The sequence below is a fragment of the Octopus bimaculoides genome, chromosome 1, assembly GCF_001194135.2.
Source record: "Octopus bimaculoides isolate UCB-OBI-ISO-001 chromosome 1, ASM119413v2, whole genome shotgun sequence".
In the NCBI taxonomy this organism is placed as follows: Eukaryota; Metazoa; Mollusca; class Cephalopoda; order Octopoda; family Octopodidae; genus Octopus; species Octopus bimaculoides.
In genome coordinates this window covers 55,971,788-55,983,338 of record NC_068981.1, presented here as the reverse complement: position 1 = coordinate 55,983,338, position 11,551 = coordinate 55,971,788, and the positions used below count along the sequence as shown (strand labels likewise).

Genomic DNA, 11,551 nt, shown 5'->3' with positions numbered 1-11,551 from the left:
GTGTAAGCGCCCTGAGAGAAATGTTGGATATAAGAAGCATCAGATGTGGCATGCAAGAGAGACGTTTGTGCTGGTATGGTCATGTACTACGGATGGATGAGGAGAGATGTGTGAAGAAGTGCCACTCCCAAACAGTGGAAGGAATCTGAGGTAGAGGTAGACCCAGGAAGACATGGGATGAGGTGGTCAAGCATGACCTTTGAACGTTGGGCCTCACAGAGGCAATGACAAAAGACCGAGACCTCTGGAGATACGCTGTGACTGCGAAGACCTAACAAATAAAGTGAGTTCACAGCTGTATCCTACACCAGTTTCACATAACCAGCCCCAGCCCATTCAAAAGTACGTTGGACCATAGGATGACCTGCTGTGTTTACCTTGGATCATAGGGCAACCTGCTGTGCTTGAGGAGACCTATTGAGTCAAGTACATCAACATCAAAATAAAAATCAAATGGAAATTGTAGTTGTGATACCCGTACCAGTGGCACGTAAAAAGCACCATCTGAACATGGCCGATGCAAGCGCCACCTTGACTGGCTTCCGTGCCAGTGGCATGTAAAAAGCACCAACCAATTGTGGCCACTGCCAGCCTCCTCTGGCCCCTGTGCCGGTGGCACATAAAAAGCACCCACTACATTCACGGAGTGGTTGGCATTAGGAAGGGCATCCAGCTGTAGAAACACTGCCAAATCAGACTGGAGCCTGGTGCAGCTTCCTGGCTTCCCAGACCCCGGTCGAACTGTCCAACCCATGCTAGCATAGGAAACGGACGTTAAACGATGATGATGATGATGTTTAAATAATTAAATTTAAGGTCTATATGATATATTCATAATAATGAATTTTAATGTTATCATTGAGAGTCAAAGCAAAACAACTTCTAAATAATTCTAAATCATTTTGAAGATTCACTGCTCCCATGTTTCGTAAAGTCAAAATCTCAGCCAGTCCACCAATTTGATAGTTTCTACAATGTGCATCAGGAATGAAACAATAACAAAAATGAAATTAAAATTTTGTTGCTAGTTTTATACAACTAATTTGTTTGATGACTATGAGTAATTAGGAAGAGAAGATTCCCAACAATGAAGAAAATTTCCATTATTGTAGCTTACTTCTCTCAAACAGAAATTACTGATTTAATAAATTTGTCATGCTTTATTAAATTTAAAATTATCTTACTTTTGTTTCTCGGCTATTGACAGCACTGCGTGGACAGCGACCCAGAATTTTGTCATGGCATTTCTTATGCACAGCACAGTTACAAACTAAAATAAACACAATAGAAATAACAGTGATTATCTCAAAGTAAACGAGCAATTTGAAATTAAAATTTTAATAACAATAACTAAAAATAATAAAGAATTAAATTAATTCAGTATTTAAAATTTCAGTCTCTTGGCGAACAAATGAAATTATTTGTTCCTTTCATCAATGTTACAAAATTAATTTTTGATTATAAAAAAATGGCTAATACAGAAGGCAGCCTTATGCTGTCATCAAGAAAATCACTAGTTGTAAGTTAAGCATTAGGGTGGCAAAAATTTCTGTAAAGAGTAGGAAGTATTTCAAAAATAAATGGGTAACATTGCAGAATTGAAGAAATGTCTTAAATTGTGTGAAGGTCAAATTACCTTATTATAATTCTACATTAATGAATCACAGCTCAGCAGAGACATAACGTTACTAAAACATCATTGGATAAATACACAGCTTAAATAAACTAGAATGCTAGAGGTAACTATTCTACATATCAAAAGCTGCTATATAGAGTAGAACATTGGAATAGTCCAGAATTAAAGATTTATATTTTTTAAGCAATCAAAACAACCAAATTGAAAAAGTGTGTCAATAATCTAAAGCAAAAATTTATAAATAAAAATTGTCATTATATAAAATAGGTGAACAAATGAAAGGAAAAAAGCACTTAAGACATTTAATTAGAATTGAATTTAATAACAGGTTAATACAGCCCCAAGTGTGTGTGCGCACACACACACACACACATATATATATATATATATATATATATATATATATGATTAGTAGGTTTTAATTTTCAGCATGTCATATAGCAGAGCTACCTTAATAGATGTGGGTGAATTATAGCCTAAGCATAGCTATTTTAATAGCACCACCTGGTACATTTCTAGAGTTAATGTCCTATTTATGTATTAATATTCTTATAACTGAACTTAATAAAAAGAATAATAATATTTTAAAATACCTTTGCATTTATATCCTTGCTTTTTCAAACCCCTATAAAAATACAAAAATACATAGTTTCAATAAAAAAAAAATAAAATAATTTAAGTAACAATAAATTATTGAAAGGATTCATTAGACAAATTTAATAAAGATTGCAGTTCTATAGCCAGATGTTAATAGTTTTAAAATTTTAAGGAGGTATGCTTCCAAAATAGTGGTAACCAAAACAAGCAAAAGGTAACACCAAGGGCTATGTGTTTAAGAAAATATCATGTTTAGATCTTACAGCCTGTCTCAAAGACATTATTTTCCCTTTCAATATGAATTTCCTCCATGCTTCTTTGTCAGTGGTGAGCTCATTTCAGGAGAAATAATACCTAAGCTATCAAACACATATTTATAAATGGTTTCAACACTAACTTAATGACACTTGCTATTTAGAATTACAGATATATCCTATATTGACCATGTTCTGGCTGGTTCAGAGAACTATTCAATGGTTCAAGAACTGAATTGGTAGAATAAAATATGGACACTAAAGCTTGGATGTTTGATAAAGAAACCAATACCTAAGAGATTTATATCACATGATCAGTTTTTCAACTATGTTCATTTCTAAAAGTACTCCCAACAAATAATTTCTGAAGTATGTTTACTGTGGCTTTATCAACAACATATTTATTCAAAAGTTGGAAAACTTGATAAGCTCTACAACACAGAAAAGATTTTATTTCAAATATTTATAGTTATTCTATGACATAACATGTAGTAGACATTGTTAAGATAGTAATATTTCATTATATAAACAATAGTTGGAAACTAATACCACTGAAAATATTTCAAAAACATTAGAGGTTCATCTAATCAAAGTCAGAGAATTCAGTGAAGAAATTTGTTTCATTCTGATAAATTTATAAAACCTTCATTAGCTAAAAATACATTGATTTTGACAAAAACCAATTCTGAAATTAGCTGAGGTTGATGTTACTATCCTCCTTTCTTGGATAATATATTGGTGTTGGCACAATCATTTCTACTTAGAAAATGGTTACTTGTATCAAACTTAGAAATCAACATTTTTATGTTTTGTCTTGGTTTATTCCAGTTATTAATTCGAGAAAAATCAAAATTTCACAGTTATTCACTGCTCACAACATAATTTAACTAAATAGCTAGTAGTGATTAAATAGCCATATTGAATTTTTATAATGAACTGATAATTTTGAAAGGCAACTCTGAAATCAGTAAATTGGAATTTATTATGAAATTAAACCCACATTCACTGTAATTTATAATATTAGCAAGATGAGACAACAAGGAAATCTCTGCCTGATTTCTTGACCTGCTAGGAATTAGTAGCCCTCATATTCCACCCTACCATCTTGGGGAAAGGAGTGGATTCATACTGGAAAAGGTAGTCCTAGATTTACAATACTCAAAGAAAGAAAAACAAGCAGGTTACAGCTGGAATGCTTTTGATCACAAGTTTACTAAGTTGGAGATGAACTTGGACTAAATAACACTAATAACAATACTAGGTAATTATGTAGTTTATTAATGAAAAAAGGAAAGATCTGAAAATGAGAGATAATGTAAATGAGATATTATTACCTACCATAGAAATTCACTGCAAAACGAACAATATGTAGGTTGTCTGAAGAATTTGGCTATGAATTCATGTCCATTTACTTCATGTACTTTCTGCTGCTTGATTGCACCACGGCGTCGAGCGATTCCACCAGCACATGGTCCATCTTGACCCCTTGTCAAGCTACTTTGATTTACAGTGACTCCTAGAACACAACCATATACATCAATGATTATTATGGATCCAGAAAATGTTCATTTTAAAGCAACACAGAAAGATATTACACATGAAATAAAAAAAAAATTCTCTTCACTTATTTTATTAACATATCCTAAGACGTTTCAATTCCTTTAACATATTCTGTTTCAATTCCTTTAAAATCATAAATCTAAGGTAGTAATTACATTAACTCTTTTACTGCTGAAAATTCTGGTAAATTAGTCCAGTCTTTGATTTCACAAAAATAATATCAGCCATCGAAATTATATATTTCTAAATTATAATTTAAGCACATTGCTAATATGGTAAAGAATATTAATGAAATGGTTTGGTACAAATGAATAACACGATTGATTACAAGAAATATTTTGTTTAAATCAGTGGATAGTTATATTTTTACTCCATACAAAAATAATAAAATGGATCTTTAGTCTTGCATAATAGCTTTGGGAGAAACAGAAATAAAATGTTGTCTAACCATCTTTTTCAGGAAAGTGCCGAACTTGGAGCTGTAACTGGCCTTGTGGTTCCAATTTAAGCTGAAATATATTTTAAAATATCATTGAGATTAACATGATTTTACGATCTTTTATTAGTTAAATCAATGTTTAATGTTGTTATCATACAATTAAACTATACTGTGTTTATCTATCAAGATATCAAGGTGGAATATCATCATCGTTTAACGTAATAATACACATGTATTATAAATTAATGTAGGTAATTGCCATAAGTTGTAAGTTTGAAGTCAGTTGTAATCAAAGTAGGAAAAAGTTTAGAAAACTAGGAAGATGTTATTACAAAGATTTTCTTAGTTTGAATTGGTGTGTGAGAAATACTGAAGTAAAAATCTTGATTATTATGTCCCTTCTTACTTAGTTATTAGGCATTAATAGGTCAAAGGCTTCACACAACTTTTGTTGAAAAAGCAGGATTGTATTACTATTGCACCATGACAGCATCATGACCACCATTTAAATTACATATATTTATTTATTTCTACTTTATTATCACACATCTATGACTGTTCAATGACAATATTCCATTGGATAAAAATATACATGTGTTTTAAACACCACAATGCAATTGTTTCAGTTTCAACACAATCTCAGATGAAATTACCAAACAAGAACAATACCAAAATATTTTGAGATTCTTGAAATATTTTTTCTATGGGTTTTTAGTTATGTGTGCAGCTTCATATTTTACAAAAAAATTATAAGTCAGAAACTGTGTTTATCAGGTGTTTAGATGTAGAATAGTTATTGAATGGTAAGTAAGAGGCATCAGTGCTGAGTGATAACATGGAGATGATTATTGTTATGAAATAGCCAGATGAGGTCAATCAATATAAATAAGTTTATGATTGTAGTTAGTGAATGGTAAACTAGAAACTATAGTTATTCACAGGTATGTCAGAAATACTAGTACAATAAGTTCTTAAGTTATACACTAATAAACTATTGTAAAAGAATCAGACAGCCAATAGGTTATTTACAAAGTAAAATTACACTATTTTATGAAATAGAATTCAAAATACTGGAAAAAGAATTCTGTAACAAAATACTAATATTAATAAATCAAAGAAAACCAAAGATGTGCTTACCCAAAAAGTTGCTTCTCCACCATTCGTATGACATTTATCAGCTAAGTGTTTAGCTTTGACACTGACATTAGCAAGAAAATGAGAAGGCCGTTCCATGAGGACCATCTCAATAACTCGCCCATCATAAAGATGGGCATCAAAACAGGCATTCCAGTAAGGGTACAATGTTTTCTTCTTTTGAATCAGTTTGTTACCTAAGAATAAATAAATAAAATGACATGATAATTTCAAAATTAGCAGTATGGTAATAAATAGACCAAGAATTTTTATTAACTTTTTCATTATTGCATGCAATTAACTGAAAAAGAAACCCTTGATCTTCAATTTCTGTTTTTCAATCCAACCTATGTTAATATGGGAAGACAGAGCCAAAATATAAAGTGGTTTGATATTATGGTTTATACTGAGACTTGACTCATTTACCATGTGTAATTGTTGTAGACGTCTTATGAAAACTGTGAAAAGTACCATGTAAGTATTGTTAGATAGAGAAATAATGAAAAGACAAAGATAAAACAGGATGAGAGAATTAAAACTTATCAAAAGGCATTAGGATTAGTCAAGGATCAGAAAGGTTAAAGAGTAGGAATTTTGAAGATTGTTCAACTTACTATGTAGAATTTGAAACATAATATGAAATTGACAAATGATTTGCATTTTTGAATATATCTGTGATTGGAATATTTGAGGTTATAACTGTAGTAGAAGTGAAAGGAAAAATTGTCAAATACAGAAACAGAAATTTTTTTCAAACATCGTTTCCTTTGTTCTTACAGCTTCTGAGAATGTTCACTACTGTAGGGGAAAATCCCAGAACATTTCCAATTATTAATGGATCTATCCGAAACAACACTTCAGGAAAAGGAACAATTTATATTATAAATGTAATTTTTATACTGTTTTTCCAACAACAAGTGTTTAGGATAAAGAACTGTTCTAGTTTGCAAATAACCTATTGATCTGCAATACCAACTTCAGGAAGCTAATAACCTACCAATCAGGTGGCTCTGCTAGCCAGATTGATTACACCAGGCAATAGGATGCCTGGTTGCTCACCCTCTCTGGTGAAGAATGTATCCCCTAGCATAGACTAGTCATTAGTGATTTTAGAATCCAGGCCAGAAGGATGCCAAGAAGCAGACTAATCTGAAAAAGAAGGATTTGGAAGCTTAAGAACCTTTCATGTGCTCAAAGATTTAGGGCCATCCTAAGTGAGAAATTTGATAAGAGGGAGGAGAAGCTACAAACTTGTGACATAGAGGGCAACTGGGAATTCCTGAGGGATAGCTTGCTGAGTGCCACAGACCAAATCTGTGGGTGGTGTGAAGTCCCAACTAGACCTAGGGTAACATGGTGGTGGAATGATGTGGTGGACAGGGCCATTACAGCAAAGAAACAGGCCTGGAAGGACTGGAGAGTGGGAGTAGCAGGGAACTGTATCTGATAGCCAGATGGGAAGCTAGGAGACGGGTATATCTAGCCAAGGAAGAAGAAGAAAACAAGTTTGCCTATGTTCAGTGACGTGAGGACCAAAGAACTGAAGTGTTTCAGATCGCAAGACAGTGTAAGAGAAAATCGTTATGTCATAGGAGAGAAATGTGTCTGCATGGATGACAGTGCACTTGCATTTATTAATTCTGCAAAGAAAGAGGCTTGAAAATGCCATTCTGAAAGACTGCTGAATGTGGAGAATGAATGGGCGGGGGAGAGTCTGCCAAATGTTGACCCAATTGAGGTACTAGCTACCCAAATCGACATTACGTTGGTAGATAAAGCAATTAAGGATATGAAGACAGGAAAAGCCTACAATCCATCAGGAATCACAGCTGAGATGCCTAAAATATGTCACCCGTATTGTAAATCAAGTGGTTCATGTAACAGTACCATAGTCAACTGCTACTAAGATATAGGTGATGCCTTTGATGGAAATAATCACAGAGGTATCAAATTGTTGGATCAGGTGATGAAAGTTACGGAGAGAGTCAAAGCCCAACTAATTAGAGAGGGAGGTAGCAGTTTAGTTTTGTGCCAGGGAGAAACACCACTGATGCTATATTTCTGGTAAGACAGCTGCAGGAGAAATACACAGCCCAAAATAAACCTCTGTACTTGGAGAAAGCTTTTGACAGGGTCCCCCAATCCCTTATCTGGTGGTTAATGTGGAAAGTAGGGATAGACAAGTGGTTGTTGAGAGCTGTACAAGCAATGTACAGGGATGCTACCAGTAAGGTGAGGGTTGGCAATGAGTACAGAAAAGGATTCAGGCTACAAGTAGGGATTTATCAAGGATCGGTGCTCAGCTTCCTCTTGTTCATCATAGTTCTCCAGGCAATAACTGAAGAATTTAAGACAGGCTGCCCCTGGGAGCTCCTCTATGCTGATGACTTTGCTCTTATAGTTGAATCACAACCAGAACTAGAGAAGAAGTTCCAGGTATGGAAGCAAGGTCTAGAATTTAGGGCCTTAGATTTAACCTAGCAAAAACCAAAGTCTTAGTAAAAGCAGACAAATCACAAATCTCTTCAGGTAGATGGTCCTGCTCGATCTGTAGAAAAGGTTTAAGTAGAAACTCCATAAGATACACCTGGTGTAAGCATTGGACACATAAAAGGTGCAGCAATATCAGAGGAAGGTTAACAGGGAAATAACTTTTATATGTAGAAGATGCACAGGTACAATAAATGCTGAAAATGTGCAGAAAATAGACTTTATCAACTGCCAGTGGGGCAAGCTAGAGTTAGTAGATAGCTTCCATTATCTAGGTGACCAAGTTAGTAGCGGAGGTAGTTGTGAGAATAAGAATAAGGTTGGGCAAAATTCAGAGAGCTCCTACCTCTGTTGGAAACAAAGGGCCTCTCTCTCAGAGTGAAAAGCAGATTGTATGATACCTGTACCAAACAGCCATACTACATAGCAGTGAAACATGGGCTGTGACAGCCAAGGACATAAGAAATGAAGCCAGTATGCTTTGCTGGATGTGCAATGTCAGTATCTATGTTCAACAAAGTGAAAGCATCTTGAGAGAAAAGTTAGGCATAAGAGGCATCAGATGTGGTGAGCAAGAGAGACGACTGTACTGGTATGGTCATGTGATGCGTATGGATGAGGACAGCTGTATAAAGAAGTGCCAATCTCTAACAGTGGAGGAAACCTGTGGTAGAGGTAGACCCTGGAAGACATGAGACAAAGTGGTGAAGCATGATCTTCAAACTTTGAGCCTCACAGAGGCAATGACTAGTGAGCGAGACCTTTGGTGATATGCTGTACTTGAGAAGACCTGTCAAGCTAAGTGAAATCATAGTCATGGCTGATGTTGGTGTCACATAACTGGTGCCCATGCCAGTGGCATTTAAAGAGCACCATCCAAGCATTGGACCTCATGAAGGCAAAATGGTTGAGTTCCTTTCAAGCATTGGGCCTCATGGATGCAAAGTGGCAGAGTTGCTTTCAAGTGTTGGGCCTCATGGAGGCAAAGTGGCTGAGTTCCTTTTGGGTGTTGGGCCTCACGGAGGCAATGACCAAGACCTTTGGCATTATATCGTACTTGAGAAGAAGACCCATTAAACCAAGCAAAATCACAGCCATAGCAGATACCGGTGTCATGCAAATGGCACCTGTGCTGATGGCATGTAAAAGCACCCATTATAGTCTTGGAATGGTTGGTGTGAGAAAGGGCATCCAGCCATAGAAAACCATACCAAATCAGACTGGAACCTGGAGCAGCCTTCCAGCTTACCAGCCCTGGTCAAACCGCCCAACCCATGCTAGCTTGGACAACAGACATTAAATGATGATGATGGTGATCTTGATTCTATTAAAAATCTCCTTTTCCTTTTTTTTTTTATACCTTAGAATAAAGTAATTTTTTAGAGCTACATGATATAAGTATATCCCAATGCACTGCATCTTGAGAAAGTGTCTTCTGCTATGACTCTAGATCAACAAATGGCTTCTGAGTAAATTTGGAAGATGGAAACTGTATGAAAACTACAAAAGATGATGTTTGACGTCATTTCCAGTCAATAAATAGTCTGTAAGCCCTGTGTTTTTGATGACAAATGAAATGAAAAAAAAAACCCCTCTTATTTGAAAAACAAGAGTTGTTAACAGGAAGGGCATCAGGCAGTAAAACAATGCCCCTTTTGTAAGCATTCCTCTAATTATACTAGCATGGAAAAATGGACATAAAATGAAGAAATGAATGATTATCTATTTCTATATGAAAATGTGTATTTTTCATGTAACATGTTTAACACAAAAATACATATCTCAAGAGCAATGCTATGACCATTATTAGATATTCTTTACGTAATCAACATTAAGCCTTTAGTATTTAAACCAGCCATATCATGCCCAAATATCATTCCTGTTTTAAATTCAAACTGGCCAAATCTGGTTTCTCACATCTGCCCTACAATGTCATTCCAAAAATATATGATCACATCATTAAAATCTCAAAGCTACGAAATAATATATAATTAATTCAAAACAAAGAGAATAAATAAACATTACATTTGACAGAATAATCTAAGTGTGAAAGGATTACAGTAAGCCAACATTCAGGTGGGCTGTTTTTTCCTAACTCTATGCAACATGAGCTGACAAGGGATCTTGATAGAATCACTCAACATTCTCAAGGAAGTAGCCAAATATTCAACAAATTTGTTACTGACATAAACAGGTAACTGTATACTAAATTTTAGAGTAGTATAGTAAATAATAAAGTAGTATGTCTTTGGCTAGAAATGTTGGTAAAATGCTTAGCTCTATAACCTATATAGTATAGCTATATAGTAGAGTATCAGCAAAACAGTAGCAATCATTTGTAATGCACACAGAAAATAGAAGCTAGAATTTCATAAACTGGATTTGCTTACTAAAAATTTCAATGAGAGAATTAAAAGCACAACATTAACAAGCAGAAAAAAACAAACAGTAATACCACTTATTTTTATTTATGTAATAGTTGCTGAAGTGACTCCATTTGTAAGTGTTCAAAAAGAAGCACTTATATAACCAATTATTTTGAAACAATACTTAATCTTCACCCTAATTCCATATTCTATTTTACATCCTAATTCTGCTACATTTTTACATCCTGATTCCACATTCTGTTATTGCTGATAAACAAAAAATATATAAGATAACCATCTGAGAAAAAATAAATTTACCTTGAAAGGAGTATCATTCAGTAGCAGTGAATCAATATGAAGTTAAAAACTGGTTAAATTTACCTTTTGTATAGATGTTTAGTAATTGAATAAGCATGTCCTGCAGTTATTACATTAATTTTTGTGACAAATTGCAAAATGGATTGTGATGACAATTAAACTATAGAGAAAATTAAACTTATCTATAGTCAGATCATGAATCAGTAGTTAGAGACAGGAAACATTATCTTAAAAATAATAATGGACAAAGCTCAAGATGAATAGGATAGGGTGGAAATTCTTAATATGTAAGAATGAGAAGAGGAAGTAAACATTCATAAATAAAAGAAAAATAAAGACATTAGTAAGGTCAGATAGGTAAGACGTAATGTAATTTCTAGTGTATGAGAAATCATATGATAAAAGTCCTTAGCTTTAGTTCTAGAGTGACTCAAGCTAGAAGAATTCTCAAAAAAAAAAACATACAAATAACACATCCACTTTCATGAAAAATTCATAAACAGCAAAACTGGCCCAAGAAACATATCACTTAAAAGTAATGTTTTTTTTCACATATAGAATTCTATACGTATTTTATTGGTATTTCCAAATACTCATGCATACCTATATATATATAAGTTTGTATTATACAATAATTATTAGATTTAATTCAATGAATTTAAATGCCATAGTCTTGCCTTGACTAACTGTTGGCCTTACTATTTAAAGATTTATATAGATATGTCTATCTACACATAAATATAAATATATACATACA

The 11,551-nt window shown here is 33.9% G+C and overlaps 1 protein-coding gene across 7 annotated transcripts in view; it reads right to left on the bottom strand.

The window, feature by feature from the left end:
• The window catches only part of LOC106880995 (protein kinase C delta type), a 135,167-nt gene that overhangs the window by 8,937 nt on the left and 114,679 nt on the right, over positions 1-11,551 (bottom strand). For all 7 annotated transcript variants that reach the window (XM_052966790.1, XM_052966808.1, XM_052966795.1 and 4 more), the window contains 5 exons: positions 5,624-5,817; positions 4,496-4,556; positions 3,826-4,003; positions 2,230-2,261; positions 1,185-1,270 (listed from right to left, as the gene is read on the bottom strand). In XM_052966790.1, coding sequence (XP_052822750.1) covers positions 1,185-1,270; positions 2,230-2,261; positions 3,826-4,003; positions 4,496-4,556; positions 5,624-5,817 — 551 coding nt within the window. The remainder of the gene's footprint in view (positions 1-1,184; positions 1,271-2,229; positions 2,262-3,825; positions 4,004-4,495; positions 4,557-5,623; positions 5,818-11,551) is intronic.